This window comes from Xenopus tropicalis, chromosome 4 (assembly GCF_000004195.4).
Source record: "Xenopus tropicalis strain Nigerian chromosome 4, UCB_Xtro_10.0, whole genome shotgun sequence".
In the NCBI taxonomy this organism is placed as follows: Eukaryota; Metazoa; Chordata; class Amphibia; order Anura; family Pipidae; genus Xenopus; species Xenopus tropicalis.
Window position 1 is genome coordinate 28,240,334 of NC_030680.2, and position 23,352 is coordinate 28,263,685.

Consider the following 23,352-nt stretch of genomic DNA (forward strand, 5'->3'; position numbering starts at 1 on the left):
ATGGTTGAACTTGATGGACGTATGTCTTTTTTCAACCCAACTTACTATGTTACTATGTTACTAATGCTCATTGCTTACCATATCTCTCACACATGCTCTCCACTCTCTTTCTCTTTCCACCCAATACAGCAGATTGTGTCTACATTGACATAACCATTCAGTCAATCTTGCCCAATCTCATGCAATAGTTCACTCTACCTTTGCCCCATATCAGGTACGTTAATTTATGTATGAACACACTAAACAACAAATATTTTCATGTCATTATTGACCTAAAAAATTTCGGTTTTACCAGTGTTACAACAAATAAAAAAATGAATGACTCTGCATTGCAATGCATAAGAAGCAACTTTATTTTTAGGAGGCAAAGGTATAAATCAAACAAATCAAGAATAATATTTTTTGAAAGTAAAGAGATAATTATATAATTTTTTTTATTTAATTAGAATACCTCCTTAAAGATTTAAATGTTTATACTAGACGTTTCCATCATGACATTTAGTGCCAGTACACTTGCACTCCTGCACATCAATGTACTCATGATCAATTAATGTTCCATCAGGGCACCTCAGGGTGACTTTATTTCTTGCAGTCTGAACCTCTTGGCAGCAAGAACATTTTTTGGACATAGTACGTTCTTCAGAAGAGTACCTATACAGAGAAAATACATTGATGTTACATATACATTACTATAGGGGGCTTACACAGAGGTATTTTCTTTCCAAGTCACAATGGCTCACTTACTGTCTCAAAAACAGCTTGTGGGATATTTGTAAATCCTTTATGCATTCCAAATGTGTCTAAAGACTGCTAGTCTACTAAGTTAAACTGAATTAAACTAACTTGAATCTTATTAAATAATAAGTTGGGAGTACTGTAATGAATAGTCATATGTTAGCAAACAATTGGTTTGGTCAATTTTGATCAACTGTTTGTGAAAACAAACAGCTGATTGGTGTTGGGCTGGTTACACGAACTTCTTAGACTATAATCAAGACAAGCCCACTTTTGCTTTTATGCAATGAGATTATAAACACAATATTATCCCTGTGTAAGGGGATAAGGGGATTGAGGTTACAGTGATTGCTTAAGCAATGCTAAAACTGTAGGCTGAGTGGGTGTTTCCTTCAGAGAAGCTTGGGAACATTAGGGGAATTGATAAGGAAAAATTTAAACATGTAGGTTAACTGAATGTTTAACAAGACATTTAGAAATGTTTTCCTGAATCCTGTCTATTAAGTCTATGCATATTCAGCTAATTATGTCAACAGCAAGCAATTTACAAAAGCTCAATGTTTAATTCAAAATTATCTAAATGAGCATGTTCCTTTGAATAGTCATAGAGAAAGTGATGTTTGGTGAATTGATTGAAATGATTGGTACCAGAGTCTCCAGTTCTAAATTAGGGCATTATTCATATTATCTTAAAAGGCAAGTCAAGCTAGAGATAGACATGGGTATATCTGCTATATTTTGAATAGAAATAAGAAATCTTTAGACAGCATACATATTAAATCTAACCTTATGCACAGTTAATTTTGTGAATGGAAGGGCCACTTACTATTGCAACAAAAAGGTCACAAAAAATATTAAAAAGCTGGGCAATGCAGAACAGCTGGACACAAGGAGACCTAATGAATTTCCTAATGAAAGGCAAATACTAGATTGTGTAAAAAAAATTAGTCTATTAAATTTAAAGTAAATCACAATTCAAAAATATAAAAAAAATAGCTTGAATTTTGTTAATACAACTCACACTGATTTATACATGAACTTGCAAGCTTTAAGATGCCAAATTTTTACATTACATTTTTGAGATTTTTACATTTAATAAATATCAAAACTTTCAGTTTTAAAAACTCAAATTCAAAATAGCAATTTTGCCACAAAAAATTACTTGTGGCAAAAAGTTGAATTAGCATGTAGATAAAAATGCCAAAAAGTAATTGGCACCATATATATGTATATTATAATATTCTAGATTCAATTTATGTAACAGTTATTTTTATCTTACATTGAAAAGGTTCCACAAGATCCCTCACAGCGAGACATTCTGACCCTTGTCACTGATGTGCACCCTTGGTAGGTCAAGTAATCATCAACTGCCTGTAGCATGCAGGAGCTCTTCTTTTGGATACCTGTAGGGTATTTACATTGCAGCCATTTAAAAAATGACTAATGTATTACAACCAAATTTAGCTAAATGTAACAAACAATTATATACATTTTGTAGTACTGTATTAGCAATCTCCATGTCATTCATTAGTCCAAAACAATTGGCTGACTATTATATTTTTTATTTCTTTTTTACTTTGCAATGCTTTTGCCTTCTGCTTTAATACTAACTGTAGATATTAGTATCACAATAGCCTTGGATACTATGCTTGTTCAAGAACTCATCCAGGCCCCTCTTATAGGCATTAACAGAATCTGCCATTACCACATCACTAGGAAGGGCATTCCCCAACCTCACTGCCCTCACCGTGAAAACTACTCATGCTGCTTCAAATGAAAGTTAGATTAAGGAAGCTAGGAAGACAGGGAGCCATATTAGGCCCTATAGGACTCCATGACTGACATAAGCTATTGATTTGTTTGTACTTTGAACTAGATTCACAGGTTTATGTGCCTGGCTCCATAAAAGACATGGGAATTACAGTCTGAGATCCTTGGCTTAGCATTTAAAATAATTGTATAATGGATGTTATATAAATAAAAAAGGTATGGAAATCTATAAAATCATAATAAATGTATAAAGTACTTACATGTTTTACAGCATCCATTATGTTGAATGCTTCCCTGGAATTGGAGAAAAAATGTTAGTATCTTTTGAAAATAGCATTTGCCACATGCAATATTTTTGACATCTTTTTACAGCAATTAATAATATTAGTCTGTCTAACTCAGTGATCCCTAACCAGTGGCTCGTGAGCAACATTTTGCTCTCCAACCTTAAAGCATGTGCTTATTTTTGAATTTTTAAGAGGCAAGCTTTGATTGCACACAAACCCAGTGTAATTGCCAAACAGAGCCTTCTGTAGGCTTCCAGTCAATATAGGGGTTACCAAGTAGCCAATCACAGTCCTTATTTGGCACCTACTGGAACATGTTTTAAAAATTTGAATGTAGCTCACAGGTAAAAAAAAGTGGGAAACCCTGATCTAACTTATAAGCCTTGTTCATTGTCACTGGTCAAAAGTACCCATATATACATGTGACCAGGCCATTGTAGGCAGCAAACAGCAGGGCAGGTCTGTCATTTTGAGAGACAAAATTTTAAGTAGATCATGTCTCGAGTTCTGCCTTGAACCATAGGTATCTTTAATACTTTACTGAGGTTTCAAGAAATGGACAAACATTTTAGTGTGACATTTTTGACTATGTTCTTTAGGTAAAGAGATTGCAAGAAAGAGGACTGGGAATTAACAGTGGACAGAAATCTGTTCAGCTTGCATTTAATGGTAAAGCAGGTTTCCATAACAAAAACCAGTAGGGACATGTAACTTGCTAAACTGAGTAATCAGTTTTGCTTAAAAATAGACACATATAGGAATTCTGGAAGCCCTGTACAAAATATGCATTCAGGTATGATACATATGATATATACATGATCCTATTTCATTTAGATATGTAGCCTTCTGTAACCAACAACCTAATTTAGCGACACCTTATAGTCTTCACACAATAACATTATGCAAAATAATGTGAATATGCGTTATTGCTTATGGCAAATATGGATTACTTACAGGCTCACAGTCTTCTTCATTTAATAAGGGGCAAGAGGTTTGGGAGACAGTGGTGACGAACTGATCATTGATTAATGAGCATTTGTACATTGTGCAGTTATCATTCTTGGAGGGCAATTCCTCTCCAGGCTAAATTATAAGACAAAAATAAAGTAGGGTAACTTGCAAAATTTTGTTAAATGATACATTTTTAATTGACATTGAAAACAAAAATAATAAATAATTACAAAAATTACATATACATTGTGGGCAGATAATTTTGCATAGCATAGCATTTAAGCAATGAACTTACATTCATAAGTCGGTTGGATCCACCATACTTCACCACACAATTGGTTTGCACACAAGTACCACAACAGTCAGATGGGGAATTTTTCTTCACCTTAAAACCCTGTTGAAGTAAATAGAAGCTAATATTAAAACAGGATGCTTTCCACATTTCAGTTATAGATATCAAAGATATTTGTTCCATTACATAAATAGAGTATAAAGATATGAAAATATGTTCATTGCACTCTACTTACAGCTGGGCAGTGTATGTTGCAGACAATTGGATGGCAGGCTATTGAAAAGTTGTTTTTATGTTGTTCACAGATACAGTTCTCACACTTCTCTGAGTAAACATGAGATCCAGGCTGTGGGGACACAAAACAAATGATACAAATATAACTTTTTTAGGCCACAGTATTGCAATGCCAGCTATTACCCATAATTAACCATGTTACAAAAATGTAACTGACACATTTATCTTGTGTCAGTTTGTGTAGGTAAACCTAATTTTTTGCACAGCACAGTGGAGCTTTGTAAATATTTGTAGTTAATAATAAAATAAATGTGTCTTCAGTCAATGTTTACTCATTGCAACTTTGAGGATATTTGTCCTCAGTTGTGTATTTCAAATACATTTTTGACTTCTTACCTGCTATAAAGCATTACAACTACAGTGCTGACACTCAAGTGCATAAGTCCTAATGCCATAGATTTTACTATGTTTTAAGGGATTGTTTCTAGCTAGCTAACAGGTCTATGTGTTTCAAACCGATTCTATTCTAAAGCTGTCCATACACACACCGATAATATCATACGAAACCTCATTTCATACGATATTCGGTGCGTGTATGGCAAGTCAGTGAGCCGATTGGGCCGTTTAAAAGATTTTGATTGGGCGCCATAGAAGGCGCCTGAGCAAAATCTGCCATCAGGGCTGAATTGGCAGAAGGAGGTAGAAATCCTATTGTTTCTACCTCCTTATCTGCCGTTTCAGCCCTGAACGGTTAGTGGCAGATTGTACAATCTAAAATCGCCACGTGTGTGGCCACCTTAAGGGCTGTCTGAATATTTATCAAAGTCCTGCTTCTTATGTTACTCTGTTTTGTTTTTCTGGAGCTCAATAGGGAAATCAAAGCTGCTCAATGTTTTATTCTTTCAAGGCAGATAATTAGAACACAACAAAGAGTGAAGGGGGTTGTATACTGCTAATCTAATTATCTATTGAGCAAACATGGAGTAAGCTTTATTTTCCTTGTTTGACATGTGTAGCTTAAGAAACAACAAAAAGACTAGAAAGGGAAGTTTGAGAACAAACTTCATGTTGGGTTGAAAAACGTGAAGGCACTGAATGAAATCTGATCTGTCGATGGCTCTGACCACTTTTTTTAACCTTGGACAATAGTTAAATAGTAAAAACCACTGTGCAAAATTTGGGGACCCTGGTTTTAATAGTGTCTGAATGGTAGCAATTTAAATTTCCCCACTGAAAGTCAACGAGTGACATCTGATTGGTGGTTGGTGGCTCCACCCACTTTTTCTAACCTGGAACTGCAGTTACCCAGTGACTAACTGGGCTCCACACACTTTTTAAAACCTAAATATGCAATCCCCTAGTGACCCTGGTGTTAATACTGTGAGAATGGCAGCAGGTTGAATTTCCCCATTGAAAGTCAATAGGTAAAATCTGATTGGCTGTTGGTGGCTCCACCCACTTTTCTAACATTGAACCATGGTTACCTGGTGCCTGAGCCTGTGAAGTATGGCGTTATTACTGTAAGAATGGCAGCAGGTTGAATTTCTGCCAAGTCAATAGGTAAAATTTGATTGGCTGTTGTACTTTTCAAAACTAAAACTGCAGTCCCCTATTGAACAACTGTGAAGAGTTTGGGTACCCTGGTGTTAATACTGTGAGAATGGCAGCAGGTTGAATTTCCCCATTGAAAGTCAATAGGTAAAATCTGATTTTCTGTTGGTGGCTACACCCACTTTTCTAACATTGAACTGAAGTTAGCAGGTGCCTAACCCTGAGAAGTATGGGGACCCCGGTGTTTTTACTGTGAGAATGGTAGCAGGTTGAATTTCTGCCAAGTCAATAGGTAAAATCTGATTGGCTGTTCACAGTTCTGCCCACATTTGGGCATCCAACAATCATCATATTTTCATTCAGGCTGACATCATGACTATGTGATTCAAGTTTGTAGAGTGTAGCCTAAAAGCTGTAAGATTGGCAGCAGTTTCAATTTTCCTTATAAAAGTCAATGGGTGAAATTTGATTGGCTGTTGTTGGCCCCTCCCACTTCGGGGGTCATCAAACAATTGTTGCTGTTTCATTCAGGGTGACTCCATGATTATGTTATTCAAGTTTGGGGGGTGTAGCTTCAAACCTGTAAGTGTGGCAGCAGTTTGAAAATCTTCCCTGTCGAAGTCAATGGAAAAATTGGGGGGTTCAAAGCAGCGCCACAAAAAAGACAGGGGGTGGGATCACTTAGAAAAGCACAAGCAAACTGCTCTGCTATAGGCCGAAGAAGTGTGGAGAGTTTGGGTGTTGTACCCCTAAAACTGCACGAGAAGTAGTGTTTAGACTATGGGGGGCACTAAGAATAATAATAAGAAAAAGTCGAAGAACAGTATGTTGGGTTTTTCAACCCAACATTATTATTACATACATATTTATGATTAAAATAATAGACAAAAAGTTTGTTCAGAAAAAGTCCTGTCCGCTGAACCTATGCTGAACAAGGGAAATAAGTATTATTTCTCATATTTGGTTTCTATACATGTATACATATTTATATTAAAACTAGTTTTTGAATAGCTATGGTAGATGTCTCAACCTAAGTGGACTTAGTTTTTTATTTATCTCTCAAAAATGCTGCTTACCAAGTATTCAGCGTTTCCACTAACACAAACATGTTTTGGTTCTGAAAGAAAGACATGCAAAAATGCATCAGCTGTTTGATTTTACCTGTGTAAGTTACATATATACTAACATGTGGTGTCCAAAAATTACAGTGAAATTAAAATAGTAATATTAATTTAAAAAGTTTTTATAGGATCAAAAGAGAAAGAATATAGTATTGACAAGGTCATAACAAACCCTTAAATGAAGTTTCTTTTCTCAATTTATAACTATGACTTCCCCTTTTTAATAAAAAAAAGTTTTATAAAACAGTCCCACATCTCTCTTGAATTCTATATAGAAGTTTATAAAAAACTTCACTGCTTTTCAAGAAACCATCTATCACTTTACAACAAACTTACCACAAACATAAGTAGGACAACAATGCCCTTCTTTAATGCCACCCTTAAGTTCAAATCCAGGCCCACATTTAGGGAAGGTATTTGAGCAACGACTTGGGTCACATCCTTCAAAGAAGATTATAAAAAAATTAGTTTTTTAAAGCATATTCGGTTGCATTAATTTGATATACATTGATTTGCAAACATCACAAATATAAATTGAAAAGTAAGAATAAAATATTAGACACTGGAATTCTGAGGTGAGCTGAATTAAAAAAAATCAGTTCACTAAATAAAAAAGTTATAAAAATGGTGTTTTCAGAACATTGTTGCTTGGAAAACTGATATCTAATATTGAAATTCTTGACAATATTGAATTATATATCATAGTTGCTTAGAATTGTGAACTATGTTTTGGAATTATGCAAAGAATATGGTCAAAATTAACCAAACAGCTCAACCAAATCCGCACAGCTTTAGACATCTGGGTGAATGATCTCTGGCTGAGTTTTTTCCTGTCTTGTCTCTTGGGAATTATTCTTTGGTGTAACATGCATAAGCAATTTAGTGTGGCTTTTTTCTTCTCTGCAGATTACAGGATTGTAGAGGATTTGCTGTTAGTGCACATAACTTGATAATAAGTGTATTATATACTTACTGCATACAGTTTCTTCACAACACTTGTTTGTAGCACTGATTTGAGTCACTTTGTAGAAACCTTCCCGAGTACACTCCTCATTTCTTACATGATGGCACTGGTGTCTTTGGCAGGTTATTCCACGACCACCCTTCAAACATGTGCAGGTCTCACAGTTATACTCAAAGGATTCTCCATACTGCAAAGAAAGGAACAGTGTTTAATACTTCTACATAATATTCTGATCATAAGTTGAGTTATATGAGAATATTAGGTGAATGTAAATCAGAGGACCATAAAATACACTTCTGTGTGTTTTTTTCCAGAGAACACATGGAATGCTATTCAATATTACAGGAAAATAGATGGAAAATGTCTAAATAATATGTGCATTAGGTTACCACTTGGCTTAGCAAAACAGGAAGGTTGGCTATGGTTTTTTCAAATATGTTTTATTTTTATCTAAACTGTCAAACTACCAGTGCTATTTTGATGGCAAAAGTCTAGAAAAACAACCATACTTATTTTCTTATATATGAATACAAAAAATGAATACCTTGCGGGGAACATTGTCTGGCCCAACACATCCTAGAAAAAAAAAAACATTTCAGAAGAATGAAGGAATATCCACACATACCAGGAGTTAAAACAAACTTGGTTTTGATCAGAAATTGCTTCATTTTGATTAGTCCACCCTAACCAGGGAAATCTATCCGCAAAGTGCCATATTAGTACATACATAGCCAAAAATAAAAAGGTTTAAATTTTTTTTTTAAAACTACAGTAAAATTAAGTAAAATATGTTTATATTCCTGAGCATTCAGTTTTGCAGTTGTTTCAATAAATAATTAATATCAAATTTAATAAGAAGGGATTTTGGTAAAAACATTTATCAGTAAAAAATATGTTTTCGAGCATGATGCAAGACCTCTGTTCGTCTAAAATCTCACTCAGATTCACAATTTGGGGAACAGGGAGGGGGTGCCTACATGCCTTCCTCCTTTCTTTACATATACTCACCACAGCTGCTTACGCAGACATCAGTTGCCATGCTAAATGGCATGCTGCCTTTGGCACAGAAGCATCCTTCCATAACACGTCTGTCATGTTTCAGTGACATTGCATCTGTTGGTCTGAAAAAGGATCACACAGATTCAGCAATTTAAAAATGTACTTCAAACTAGGGGTTGGTGAATTAATGCTCTTCATGCAATATGCATTAAGACAACAAAGGGAACATATCTGACTCCTCTTTTCCCTAATAAATAATTTTACAATCATGTAACCCTATAAACTGCTATGAAAACTTGCAAAACAATCTCTGGTAAATATTATAAATATATTATCATTCATTTATATATATATATATATATATATATATATATATATTGAAAAAAAGACCAGCAATACTGGATCTATTGCAAACAATTGATTATGTATTAAAAAAATGCATGAGCAGCCAACATTAAGTTTTGGTCCCCATCGGGACCTTTCTCAAGGCAGAGAAAGGTCCCGACGGGGACCAAAACGTAACGTAACTTCATTACTTACATTTCAGTATTATACAAATATACTAATTGATAAATAAAAATTAGTAAATAAATGTTCTATTGTTTTCCCCCAGAATCTATTACACAGAAATGGCTACTTACATAGTTTGGCAGGTTATAGGAAGAGCCGGGCCACATGCATTATACACTTTGTCAGAAGGACAAGTCATTGCTAAAACAAAAGAAAGATAAAAATTATTCCTCTTATTATAAAGTAGATTATTTTTTAGAACATGTATATGCTGCAACGATATTTAGTGATGGGGTTTGACCTAATGAGAAAGAGCTGAATAGAAAGCTTACGGCAAGTTGGGGCATGGCTTCTCCACTGAATACAGACACCACGATCACCGCAGATTGAAGCATAATGTTGTAAACTTGTACATTCATTGTTTGAGTTGGCCTTATTGCAGCTGTCCACAAGGCAGGCTTTGTAGAAAGGTTCTGGTGAATGGAATGCATGGCAGTTTTGGAAAACCCTTTAAATAAAAATCAACAGAGAATTAGTTCACCTGTAGTGATGGGCGAAATGTTTAATCAGGCATGGTTTTGCCATTGGCGGATTGTATCGCGAAACGGATGAAAACATTTGCCGTGGAAAAATTCACTGCACGTCCAAAAATTGTCGCCGGCATCAAAAAAGAATAGTTGCGGGCGTCAAAATAATAGCCGCGCGACTAAATAATAGCCGTGCGACGAAATAATAGCCACGGGCGACAAAAAATTAGCCGCGCAACGAAATAATAGCTGCGGGTGACAAAATAATAGCCGCGGGCGACAAAAGAATAATCGCGGGCAACAATTTTTTTTGCCGCACAACATTTTTTGGCGAAACGGAACAGATTTGCTCATCACCTGTGATATGTGAAAGGATAAATGGTTTTAAAAGTAGTGTTTCTCAAACTGTTTTTCTATCCACAAATTTATTCTTATTTCTGTTCAATTTCTCTGGGTCGCTCCCGACTATTCTTTTGTTACGCCCACTGCTATTATTTTGTCACCCGCAGCTATTATTTCGTTGCACGGCTATTCTAAATAGGTAGGTAGGTTTCCCAAAACACTAATAAGAGCAAGCAAGAACACAAGCAAGCAACAACAAGAAATGTGTATTTTTTTTAAACATAGTAACATTTTATGCTGTATGTTGCAGGTTGTATTTATACATAGTGCTGTATTAGAAATGATAAAGCAGGATATTTTCTGTACCCAGAAACCTTTCACAATACATTTCTTAATATAATTACTTATCATTGAACTGTAAAGGCAACTATGCTTAATGCTTTTATTATTTTATAAATTTAGTGTGAATGAATCCAAAATGAATTCTTACGGTCCCATGATGAGATCACAGACAGCAGATTTGCAAGTTTTAGGATGTACTGGAGGAATGCTGTTGCATCGAGGCTTGTCTGGGTTATGCACCATAAAAGAATCAGCCATAGCTACAGCATTGGTTGTGATTTTACCATTAGCCATCAAAAAGTCATCAGCTTGGTTGTTGGTGCAAGTACCTAAGATAAAACAATTACATTATCTTATATTATTTTGAAGACCCTACTACAAATGTTAATAAAACAAAACACACAATATTAAAAATCCAGCATTTACAATATTGTTATCTCACCAAAGTGGTATTGCACAACAGTGTTATGCCCAGTGAGTTTGCCAAACACCAAGTACACAACTGTTCAGGGTCGGACTGGGTCGCCGGGACTCCGGGAAAAATCCCGGTGGGCCCCGGCGGGCGAGTCCGACCTTTGCCAGCGATCCCCTTACTAACTGTTTCTCCCCTGACGCGTTCAATTTATATGCGCTCGGGGAGGATGTCAGGTGGGGGCCCTGCCAGGGCGTTAGGGGGGCCCCTGGGGGGGTAGGGGACATGGCTGGCTGGGGCACCTGCAGGGCCCCTGGGGCGGGAGCCCCGGTGGGCCCTGCACCCCCCAGTCCGACCCTGCAACTGTTGATAGCCACATCACACATTCTGAGAATGCCCATACAGGGGGCTTGCAGGATATGTGTATTCCTACACATGTCAATACATTTAAAGAAAGGATTAATTAAAAAAGCTAGCAAGAAACATTCTACCACACTCCACTGGTGCAGTTTGACATAATAATACATTATATGACATGGAGAAGGAATATAAAATAAAGATTCAATACTAATATGGCAAATTCCTCAGAAACACACAATGAAAATCCCCAAAGGCTGTAATTACACAAGGGTGATACATATTTACCAATCTCTAGTGTTAAAGCTTCAACTTTATGCTGTCACTTACCGCATTGTCCATGTGTGTTCTTATAAAACTTTCCATATGGCATCATTATACTGAAGGTCAAACCATTATAAGTGACATTGGTGTGCAGCTCTGGTATTTCAACTACTAAATATACTCCAGACTGGTAAACTGTTATTCCATATTGTGTATACGGAAGCAAAACGAGATCTCCATTTACACGAGTCTAGGATAGAAAATGCAAGAGGATACCTATTATCCCCAGGATCAGATTTAAAGTTAGGGTGAACCTAGGCCACTTACAGACACTGTCCCCCCTGCTCGCACACACCCCCACTCATACACCCCTCCCCGCTTACACATACCTCCGTACTCACACCCTCCCACTTACACACCCCTCCCACACTTGCATATGCCTCCCCTGCTTGCACTCACTTTCTGGCTGCTGCAACCAATCACCTCCAGTGGGAGGCGCCACCCCAAGATTTTTGCTGCGTTAGGCCTGGGCCTTTGTGGCCTGCCCACAAATTCAAGTCTGCTTATCCCACATAATAACATTCTCACAATGGGGTCATTTCTAAACTTTATTGCATATAGGTGCTCATGGGTCACCTTAAATGCCTAAATTTAGCACTGCTATGCCTGCCTTTTTTTTTTTTTTTTTTAAATTGTAATGAGATGTGCATTGCGCATTGTCATTGTGAGTGAATATAGTACTGATGGTAATTTTGTGAATAATTTAGCCAAAAAACATGAGCCCATATGTAAACAATAGAAGCAAGCAACGCAGAGCTTCTTTTCACATTCAGTAGGGCTTAGAACAGTGACACGTGAGTGTTAGCAGATATATTTACATGAACCTTTCTGGTAAGCTTACATAGTTTTAACCTTTCCTTCTCCTTTAATGAAAAGCACAGCACAAATAAAAATTAACAATTATGTCTGGGCGTCAAATACACCAATCTTGCTCAGCTTTATAACACACAAGCAAGCTAAATATGATCATTGTGTGAATCATTCTGTGCTGTGCAAAGTTTATAAATGAGCACCAATGTATTGATATGATTGATATATTAATGTGAACTATTAATTTTGAAAGGGCAGATTTTTTTGGTGACTTTTAGAGCTAAAAATCCGAATCGGAAAAATAAATTTGACCGAGTAAATGGCCCCCTTGTTTCTTGTGTGCAATTTAGTGGCTACATTGTCACCAGATACTTTAGAGGAACGTAGTTGTTACTTACCTCTAAGCTTATAGGAGTAAACGTTTTGGGTGAAATTGTAATTTCCTGAGTTTTATGTCGTACAGTAAGTTTGCGTGGGCAGGTAATACCAGTTTTATCTTCACAGTGATAGTTGTCGAGATAAATGCCAAAGTTATCAACTGTTTTCACAATTTCTTCCATAAGAACATAGGAGCAACTTCCTTGGTATGCATAATAGGTTCCATCAAAGGTAAGATAGTGATCTCCCCAACCACCACACATACCTACAGAACAATATTAAATTAGGTAAGTTGTCAACCTGAATTTAAATGAAACAGTTACATGTTTATGAATTCTTCATATTATAGCACTCACAACAAATATATATTATTCATTTTGCATTTTTAATGCAGAGTTTAACCTTGTACTTGTTTCCCTTTCCTAATGGAAATATCTGGAATGCTTAATGTTTTACCATGGCTTAATATATCTTTCTTGTTCCATGTGTTCTATGTTCCTTTTTTTTTCTTGTTCTTCTTCTTTGTATTTTTTTCCTGTTCTTTTAATACCTCTCTATTTATTTTTATGGAATTTTTAAACAAGTATTTATCAAAAGGTAAGCTCACACCTAATCCTAATGATAAATATGCCTCCAAAATATAACCCAATGTGTTTTAATTGCTGGCTACCCTAGCATTTAGTTTAAGATTCTTGGGCTCATTTACACAGTTACTAAAACCATCATTTGAACATTTGATTTTTGAACTTGGGAAAAACTTGAAGCAAATCACTAGATATAAGTGGAGAATCCAGACAAAATATATCTTTGTGAAAGTGGCAAAACATCTTCACAGAGGAAAAGAAATAACAGTAGACAGCTTGAAGTCCAGATTGCCCCTTTGTTTATGTGCTACCTGACTATATCACTTTACATTAATACATCACTACCTCCCATATTAAGTCTACTAGGTGCACTAGGTGGTTATTGATAATCTTCCTTGTACTTTAACACTAAGGGGCTGATTTACTAACCCACGAATCCGACCTGAATTGGAAAAGTTCCGACTTGAAAACGAACATTTTGCGACTTTTTCGTATTTGTTGCGATTTTTTCGGCTTCTTTACAAATTTTTCGTTACCAATACGATTTTTGCGTAAAAACGCGAGTTTTTCGTAGCCATTACGAAAGTTGCGTAAAAAGTTGCGCATTTTTCGTAGCGTTTAAAACTTGCGCGAAAAGTTGCGCATTTTTCGTAGCGTTAAAACTTACGCGAAAAGTTGCGCATTTTTCGTATCGTTAAAACTTAAAAGGTGCAAAGTTTCGCGTAAGTTTTAACGCTACGAAAAAAGCGCAACTTTTTGCGCAAGTTTTAACGCTACGAAAAATCGCCAGATTTTACGCAACTTTCGTAATGGCTACGAAAAACTCGCGTTTTTACGCAAAAATCGTATTGGTAAAGAAAAATTTGTAAAGAAGCCGAAAAAATCGCAAAAAATACGAAAAAATCGCAAAATACCGATCATTACGAAAAAAACGCAATCGGACTCATTTCGACCCGTTCGTGGGTAAGTAAATCAGCCCCTAAGGGTGATGTTATGTCCCAGTTTTCTACTATCTAACTGGTTAATATATGTAGCCACAAAGATTACTGACAGCTACTGTATTTCTAATAGCTAATATCTAATGGAACTGTTTTACTTTTTTAAATAAAAATAGCCTTTTAAATAACCCCTTAGAGTCTAGCTTTGAATTATTAACATATATACTCACAAGGACACTCCCAATGCCAGCAACAGGAGTCATCATCAGGCACAGCTATTGGCTTCATTTTATTGGCACAGGTAATCTCTGGTGGAGGTGTGCAAGATTTCTGAACAATCTGTAGTTGACCATTTGAATTACATACAGCTTTGGTGCAATTACAAATCTGCCAGCTTGTATGGGGCTGAAGATGCAAGAAAAGTGAGTACACAGTAATTAGTATGATAGTATTTTATAGACTGCAGTTCAAATGCCAGTAGTATTGTTCTTCATTTTCATGAATGCTGGATAAGCAAAATTTCTATACACCAAATTATTATATTACAACCAAAATGTAAATGATAAAAGGATTTCAGGGATCACCCACATAGGGCTACAAAACCCTTTTGTATCTACATAAACACAGTGATGGAGAAACTCTACTATTATTTGGCCAAATGCTAGTAAACATAAAATGATTTACACGAACCAAAAACGTGTGTACTTAACGGACTTGTTTACTGTGTTGTCTATAGTTCCTGTACATATTGTAACCTTCCTGTGGATTTATGTTTTTTGGTTCTTGTATATCTGTGGACAAAAATTGACGCATAACTTTAACAGATCTGCTCAACTGACTTTCAACCCTAAAGATTCTGCCAAATATGGAACCTGCAAGAATTGCTGGGGTTAGGATAAACCATGGATGTCATGCCAGATTAATGCTGAAAAGCAAGGTTAGGATATAAAACAAAATACTGAGGGGCACAAAAGTATAGTATTAATACATGTTTGCAATTATTAGTTCAAATTTCTCCATGGAGATAGACATTGTTTATGTATACAGTTTTGTTTAATCTATGCTTTGTGGGTAAAGCTGAGTAAAATTAGAGTTGATCTTAAACTAATATAAATAATTCAGATAATAGAGGCTTTACCTGAAGCCTGTATGTTATTGTTATACAGGGTATGGACACATTTGGGGGTAAAACCAAAAAGTTTCTTTGCAAAATTTAGCCGTCTGCCTAGAACATCTTCATCTTGATTTAAATGATGTACCAGGTATATAGAATCTACCAACATATTCTATTGTGTCCATGTGAAGATAGTGACTCCTTATTTAAGCATTCTAGGAGCTTTCCAGTTTCAACAACAAATTTCTTTTGGATGACGGCTCCCCGCCCTTATAAATTACTAGCTGGATTATTATAATTTACATGTATTTATAAAGCTCCAACATATTTTGCAGCACTGTAGAATAAATGGGTTTCATACATTGGACATACAGAGTAACATATAAAGCAACCATTAACTGATACAAGAGCTGAAGAGAGCCCTGTCCAAAAGAGCTTACAATCTACAAGGAGAAAGGGTTGAGACACAAGGTGTGGGAATGGGTAATATCAGAATTAAGCAATGTGAGAGGTGTGGCACAGGTTATTGGTTTTAGTGGCTCACTGAATTTATGTTAAACTAAATGAGGGTAAGCTTCTCTAAATAAATGCAATTCAGAAGGCAGAAAGATAGGGAGAAAGTCTTACTGATTGTGGGAGCAAATTCCAGAGAAGGGGGGCAGCCCTTGCAAAGTGTTGAATGTGAGTGTGTGAGGAGATAATGATAGAGGAGTTAAGAAAAGGTGTGCCCTAGCTATCACAATTTCACATGTGAAAATTCTTTAGGTACTAACATTTTTTTACATTAAAGAGGAATTTTATGAAGAAGTACAACTTTTGAGAATATAATTATAATAATTGTTCTGAAATTAAACTTAAATATTAACAGTTAATTTATGTATTCTTGATATCAGCATACTAAATCATACTGAGAGGAACTCACCACACATGGAGTAGTTGTACTGATTGTTGTTACAGTGGATGACTTGGTGGTTGTTGTACTTGTTGGTGTTGTAGTTTTTGTAGTTGTATTAGTTGTAGTGTGTGTAGTTGTTGGTGTTATTGTTGTTGTTGTTGTACAAGGTGTCTCAGTTGCAGGTGGTTCCCTACAATTGCCATCACATACAACTTTGTAGCATTTTCCATGAACGGTACTACGTGTTATTTCCTGACCTGCAAGAAGAAGTTCTTCTATTAGTTGCTTGACTTAATAGTTAATAGTGATGAGAGAGATTGGTCTGTTTGCAAAACCACAGAAACATTTGTGAAAAGGCTACATTTCATAAACAATTAACCAAATGCATTGGAGTCAATGGAAAGACAAAGTTACATTGCAGTTAAGGATTTCCAGTGCTGCAATAGCATATACATTACCCTTCCATAGTGATGAGCAAATCTGTCCTGCAAAACGGCAAAAAATCTGCAACCGTGCCCAATTTCACGTGACCACAGCTTTTTTGTGACATGCAACAAATTTTTCTGCAGCAAATTTTCACTAAATTTTCACCAATGACAAAATGCAGAAATTAGCTGTGAATCTATGCCTGACAAAAAAAATTTGCTCATCACTACCCTTCCATGTTTAATTATTTTACGATAACGGCTTCTATATTGCCAATTTCTTCCACATACTGGGCTTTTTTATTAACTTAAATGTTTTTAAAGCAAATAAACATAACATTAAATGGCAATTAGAAGATGTAAATTGAGAAGTTCTTATGTTATTCTAAGGTAGATCAGGAGCGCACATGCTAAGCATAAAAGGTACCAAACATACAGTAGATATCAATAGCAAAATTATTACCAGCAGGAGGACTGGGTAGGGCTCTGATCTCAATGGTTGATTTGGAAGGAAAGGGGTGCATACTAATGACATCAGCTATTTTAATTTATTTCTTATTATAAGGCACATCATTTTGTATTACTCTTGTGCAAAATTACTGTTGCACTGCCTCCTGAATCTGTTGTTAAACCTTACCCTTCCTACCTTCACACAAGGGGGTTCATTTATTTCTCCTACTGAACTAGGGAAAGGATATGTAATATTGCAGTGTACTGAGATGAATATATCATTAAAGCTTAATCTATCTTTAGTTAGTTTTACCAACACACTATGGTTGTGGATAGGTCAGGACATGTATGGCATTGAGAATGATGTAAATGAAAAATAGCAAATGCGTCACAGATTTTTTATTTGCTGTAATCCCCATTAAAAAATGGATCCTCAGCCTTCCTGTACCACTAGCTTGCACACCCTTGCTCTGAGTAAAAGAATGCAGTAGTTGAGATGTCAATCAAACTAAAAAAAGTAATTAAAAACCTGCTTATTATTATAAAATAGATTAAGTGGATAATTGTTTAAACATGTTTGAAGCAAGTGGATATTTTTTTTTCTTTACCAATGGGCATTTAATGAATGTATAATCACTGTTATTCTTGATAAAGGTCCTAATAAGGAATGAAACATTGGATACTGGCAATATCCTACTGAATGCTGTGAATTAATATTGACCATCCACCAAAGTTGGCGGATGACTGCAAATACAATATATACTGTATATGTGTGTATTTACTATATATATATATATATATATATGTATATTTACCTGGTATATATACTGTTCCATTATAATAGCAGGTACATTTTGTTGTGTGTGTTGAGGTTCGAGTAGTTGTTGTTACAGATGTTGCTGTTAGATAGAATAGATTGGAAATTATATATACATTAGAAATAGCTAACAGGATAAAAAAATTTCTGTGCAAAGTAAAATTATATTCTTCACATTTTAATAAATCTATGTGGAGGGAATATGTATTTTCCTCTTCTGAAATACAGTTCATCTCCCTGTGCCAGTTGACTTAAATGGATACAGTATGATACCTTCATTTACTTTTCATGTTGGTCTTTTTTGAACGGAATAATAATAATAATAAAATTAATAATATTAATGAATATAAAACCATTGAAAAAAAATTACAAAACCATACATTTAAAAAAGAAGACCAGTTGCAAATTGTCATAGAATGAAATACTGAAAGTCAATTAAGTGTGAACAACCTCTTTATGACAAGTAGTAATTCTTTTTTCTTATTGCCTTATTCCCCAGGTTTTCTTGATCAGCATCCAGTTAAGTCTTGCCTAAACTGTAACTGTCTTTCAGGCTGGCTGGCCAAAACCTTACTGTTCATGTTCTATAGACTCTGGGGCTTTGACTTGATAAATGGGCCAATAAATAATACTGGTCACTTACCTAGGTTGCTTATAGCCTGCCCAGAAGGGTGCAATAAAAATATGGTAACAATGGTATTCTGTTGTAATACACACATTTTATATACTTTACAGTAGAAAGGTTGCTTAGAAAGTATCATAGTCAGTTAAATGGCATAGAAACCATGCAGGCTTCTTGACAAGTTGTCTGGAGCAAACTTGAGCTATTTACATATGTAATTTATTTTAAAACCTGCCAGTATTTTAGAGGTATGCTATTATTATTATTTTGGGAATTATTTCACTTTCTTTAGTAACACTTTATTTTTCAACAGGCGGTTTTCAATGCCAGATATTGCTGACTGATATTTAACTTTGTAGTGTATAGAGTGAGAAAAAATATTATCTTAATTTAACAACAGGACAAATAAAATAAGAAAATCAATCACATATACTTATGGGCCTATTTATAATCTGCCAGTATTTCACATTCTATTAAAATAATAGTATTGCGGGAACAATCTCTTTTCCTGTGACAAAATTATTATTACTTAAACCGACCACAGCAATTACAAGATATGGAGTAGTCGGCTTCTCTATTTCTCCTATTTAGTTCAAGAAATAGCCAAAAACATTGCTTTATACATAGCAGTAATGTATATTGCGCTTAAAGAATATATAAAAAGGCAGAAGATGTTCTTGGTTTTTGAAACCATAAATACATTAATTTCCACTAAAACCACAAATTTCTAGTCATATATTAAAAGACCCTAACAGAAAAAGCACAAATGAATTAAAATGAAGAATGAAAACAAATAGAACGGAAAACCTCAAATTTTTGGTTTTGTAAGAATTTTCTTGGACAGCTCCCGTTGGCTTCTACATGACCTCGACAGCTTTTTAAATGGCAACGTTTCATTTTTTTGTGTGTTTTTTTGCTTAATAAATCACACATCATACATTGCATGTTGTGGTGTAATTAATAAAATCAATACTAAAAACCACAGAACATGATAATGTACAAATGTTACTAAATGAGCCCCTTAATTTCCACCTTCAAAAATTCTGCATTATCACTTTATTTAAAAAGAACTTTAAATTGTAATATACAACCACAAATAGTGACTTTTTAATATCCATCATATATTGTATATTTTACCTCTTTCTTTAAATGATTTATTTAAAAACATATTGAAACCTCATTCCCTGTAAGCAAGTTTAATTTTATAATATATGTTATACTAATTATCTGTTATTTATAAACTTTAAGAAAATCTACATAGACAAGGGGAAAATTTATAAAGCCATTATGGATAAGGTTGTAAATTAAATCATATTCAAGAATCTAATGCTGCAAAGCCACAGTACTGCACATCAATACTGTGACATTGAAAGAATAATTAAACTGATTTGCAACAGATTTTCTTTAATATTTTGTGTTCTCCATTACTAATGCCTGGAATTCCAACTCTTATCTGTTAACTGTTACTGTTATGTTGCTAGGGAGTAATTAACCAGCAACAAGACAGCTGTTTGTAGGTCTCAGTATGCCCTTTACAACTTATAAAAGAAACATTGATCCAATCTAGAAATTTTACTAACTATAACTACTGAAACAATCATTTTCTTATGGGAGAATTATTGTGCAGGTTTCTTAAATTTGATTGTTCTGGACAGAAATATTGTGGTGTATTTTGATAAATTTGTTTTAAAATTCTTTTTAAACTTTTATTTTATCCCTTTTATAACTATCTTGAAATCTTCCTCAATGAAATAATATTTTTCATTTAGCAGTAACTACTTACATGTAGTTCTTGGTGTTGTAGTAGTAGAAGTACAAGGAGCTTTAGTTGTTGTTGTCTCACAGTTGGGGTTACATACAAGATTCCAACATGTTCCATCACGTTCATCGCTATCACTACTCCTTATTCTCTGACCTGCAAGAAGAAGTTTTCTGTTTGATATCTATGACTAAGTTTACATGACATCTTTTTGGGGGGTTCAGATCCCTTTAAGGAAGATGCAGATGTTGTGTAATTGACTGTTTTACCTGGCCTGTAATGGTGTTTCCCGTAAATACAGAAACATCTTGTGTGTGTGCTTGTTGTTGTTGTTGCTGTTAGAGGAATTAGAAATAAATTAGACATTGCTAACAGCATTTGAAATATGTATTATCCCCCTCTCACATACAGTTCATCTCCCTGTGCCTGTGACACTTTATCTTTTCATACCTCCCCCACCCCACCTTTATAGTTACTAATGAGAATATTGTTAATGCAAGTGTAATTATCTGTTTATGACTGCTATATTCCCCACATTGTTTTTTATCAGATTGCAGTTATATCTTACCAAACCTGTATCCATTTTTTAAGGCTGGCTGGCTACATCCTTTATATCCATATTCTATATTCTTTCTATAAACCCTGGAATTTTGACTAGATGAATGTGCCAATGAATAGTGCTGCTTAATGTGGCAAGAATTGTAAAGATCTCAAACAATCTCCATTAATATTGTGGCATTAAAGGGCACCGTTAAATGAACTTTTCTTGAAGAGAGCAGTAAGACAAGTAATAGGACACGATGCAACTGATATTATTTTATTTGGTATTCTCCATTTCTAAGGCTTGGAATTTAAACTGTTATGTGGTTGCTAGGGAGTAATCAAACAGCAAAAAGGCAGCTGTTTGCAGGTCTCATTATGCTAGTGACAACTTACAAAAGCTTAACTTAAATGTGAATTTGTATTTTCAAATAATACAATAAAGGCTGAAAATAATCAGATATATCTTTTAATCGACTCTGAGTTTATAAATGAGGCAGAGTGTTATAGAAATGAAAGTGTAATAACCATAATAAGGCAAATCTACTAATTTTACCAACTGCAACTACTGAGACAATCATTTTCCTGTGGAAGGATTATTGTGCAGATGTCGTTTCTTCAATTTCATTGCAATGGAAAGAAATATAGTGGTGTGTTATGATAAATATATGTTTCTAAAAAAATACATTTTTTTATGTAAATATTTTTTTAAAAAACAGATAATTTTTGTTTTCTTGTTTTTTCATTTTATCACTGCTATTGAAACCTCAAAATTTCACTCAGTGATAATATGTCCCTTGTCTGGTGGTAACTACTTACGTGTTGTTGTTTTTGTACAAGGTGCTGTAGTTGTTGTTGTCTCACAGTTATCGTTACAGTCAAGATTCATGCACATTCCAACATGTTCATCACTTTCGCTGGTTCTTATTCTCTGACCTGCAAGAAGTTTTCTGTTTAGTTGCTTGTCCTTGTTAATATAAATGCGAGGTGAGTGTATTATTCTGTAAAGTTATTGTATAAAAGCCCTGTTTCACTACATCCCCTGGGGGAAAGTATGTAAAAAGTGTGTTCAAATATTTAAAGCCTACTCTATGTATCTATCTATCTATCTATCTATCTATCTATCTATCTATCTATCTATCTATCTATCTATCTATCAGCTATAATAGTTAATTAGCCAGTTTGAGCAATGCAGTCCCATAATTGCTTCACAAATTGAACAATTATCCAAGTTTCACAGATAAACAGCTCGCTCACAGGACTTCACCTCTCTATAACTGTGGATAGGACAGGACAGGCATGCCATAGGAATGATGGCATTGTAAATACACAACAGTCAGGATACTCAAGCTTCTTGTACCACTAGTACCCTGGACTCTTGCTCTGATCTGAAGTATGCAAAAGCCATAGATGTCAACATATCAATCAAAGAAACAACAAAATGATTCATAACCTCTTATTACAAAATGTTAAATTCAATTGTTATCCCAAATATATCTCTGGCTGCTTTCTATTTATTTAAAGGGACTTGAAATTCAAAAAAAAGAAGTGATGTAAACATACTCAGTGTGGTTCTCAAAGCAGCTTTTCAATTGACATATATGACCTGTGGTTTTAGGGATATTTGCATTTTTAGACTTCTTGTAGCAGGCCCTTGGCTTAATTGAAAGTCAGCAACTCAAACATGGAACGTATACATGAAGTGTAAAAATAAAAAGTGCTGGGACTTTAAAGGTGGCCATACACCCAAAGATTGGCTCTTTTGGTGAGGTCATCAAACAAGCATATTTTTACAGGGTATGACCACCTTGTAGTGGCTGATATGGGGCTGATCCAATCGTTTAGCCCTGAGGTCAAATGACCGGATCATAAAAGGCACCTTGGCAGGCTTTCAGCAAAGAAGCGCAACCACTAGCCAATGCGGTCCTTGCCCTGAACGGATTTTTAAACCTGACTGATAGATATCATCCGTATTTTTGCCCAGATATCTATCAGATGGGCTGTCGGATAGGGCCCGTACACAAGCAGATAGGCTGCTGACTCGGTCTAAAGAGGTCAAATCGGCAGCTAAAATCTGCCCGTGTATGGCAGCTTTACGCTCACTGATAGTCTGGGCCTTGAGAAAGCTGTCTCAGAAGCAGCTTGAAATAGGAAAAGAATGTCAATGGCAGAAGAGCTCCGACGATCACTTTGAGTAAGTTTACATGACATCTATTTTGGGCTTTAGAGCCGTTTACGGAAGACGCAGACATTGTAGTATTTCCTGCTTTACCTCGCCAGTAGCGTTTTCCCCCGTGATGAC

General features: G+C 35.2%; 1 protein-coding gene across 1 annotated transcript in view; it reads right to left on the reverse strand.

Annotated features, from left to right (window-relative positions):
- Window positions 1-366: 366 nt before the first annotated feature.
- Window positions 367-23,352, reverse strand: part of LOC101734651 (mucin-2) — a 763,939-nt gene continuing 740,953 nt past the window's right edge. The window contains exons 50-52 of the mRNA XM_031900600.1: window positions 2,766-2,799; window positions 2,015-2,138; window positions 367-651 (exon numbers count right to left, since the gene is read on the reverse strand). Coding sequence (XP_031756460.1) covers window positions 477-651; window positions 2,015-2,138; window positions 2,766-2,799 — 333 coding nt within the window. The 3' untranslated portion in view covers window positions 367-476. The remainder of the gene's footprint in view (window positions 652-2,014; window positions 2,139-2,765; window positions 2,800-23,352) is intronic.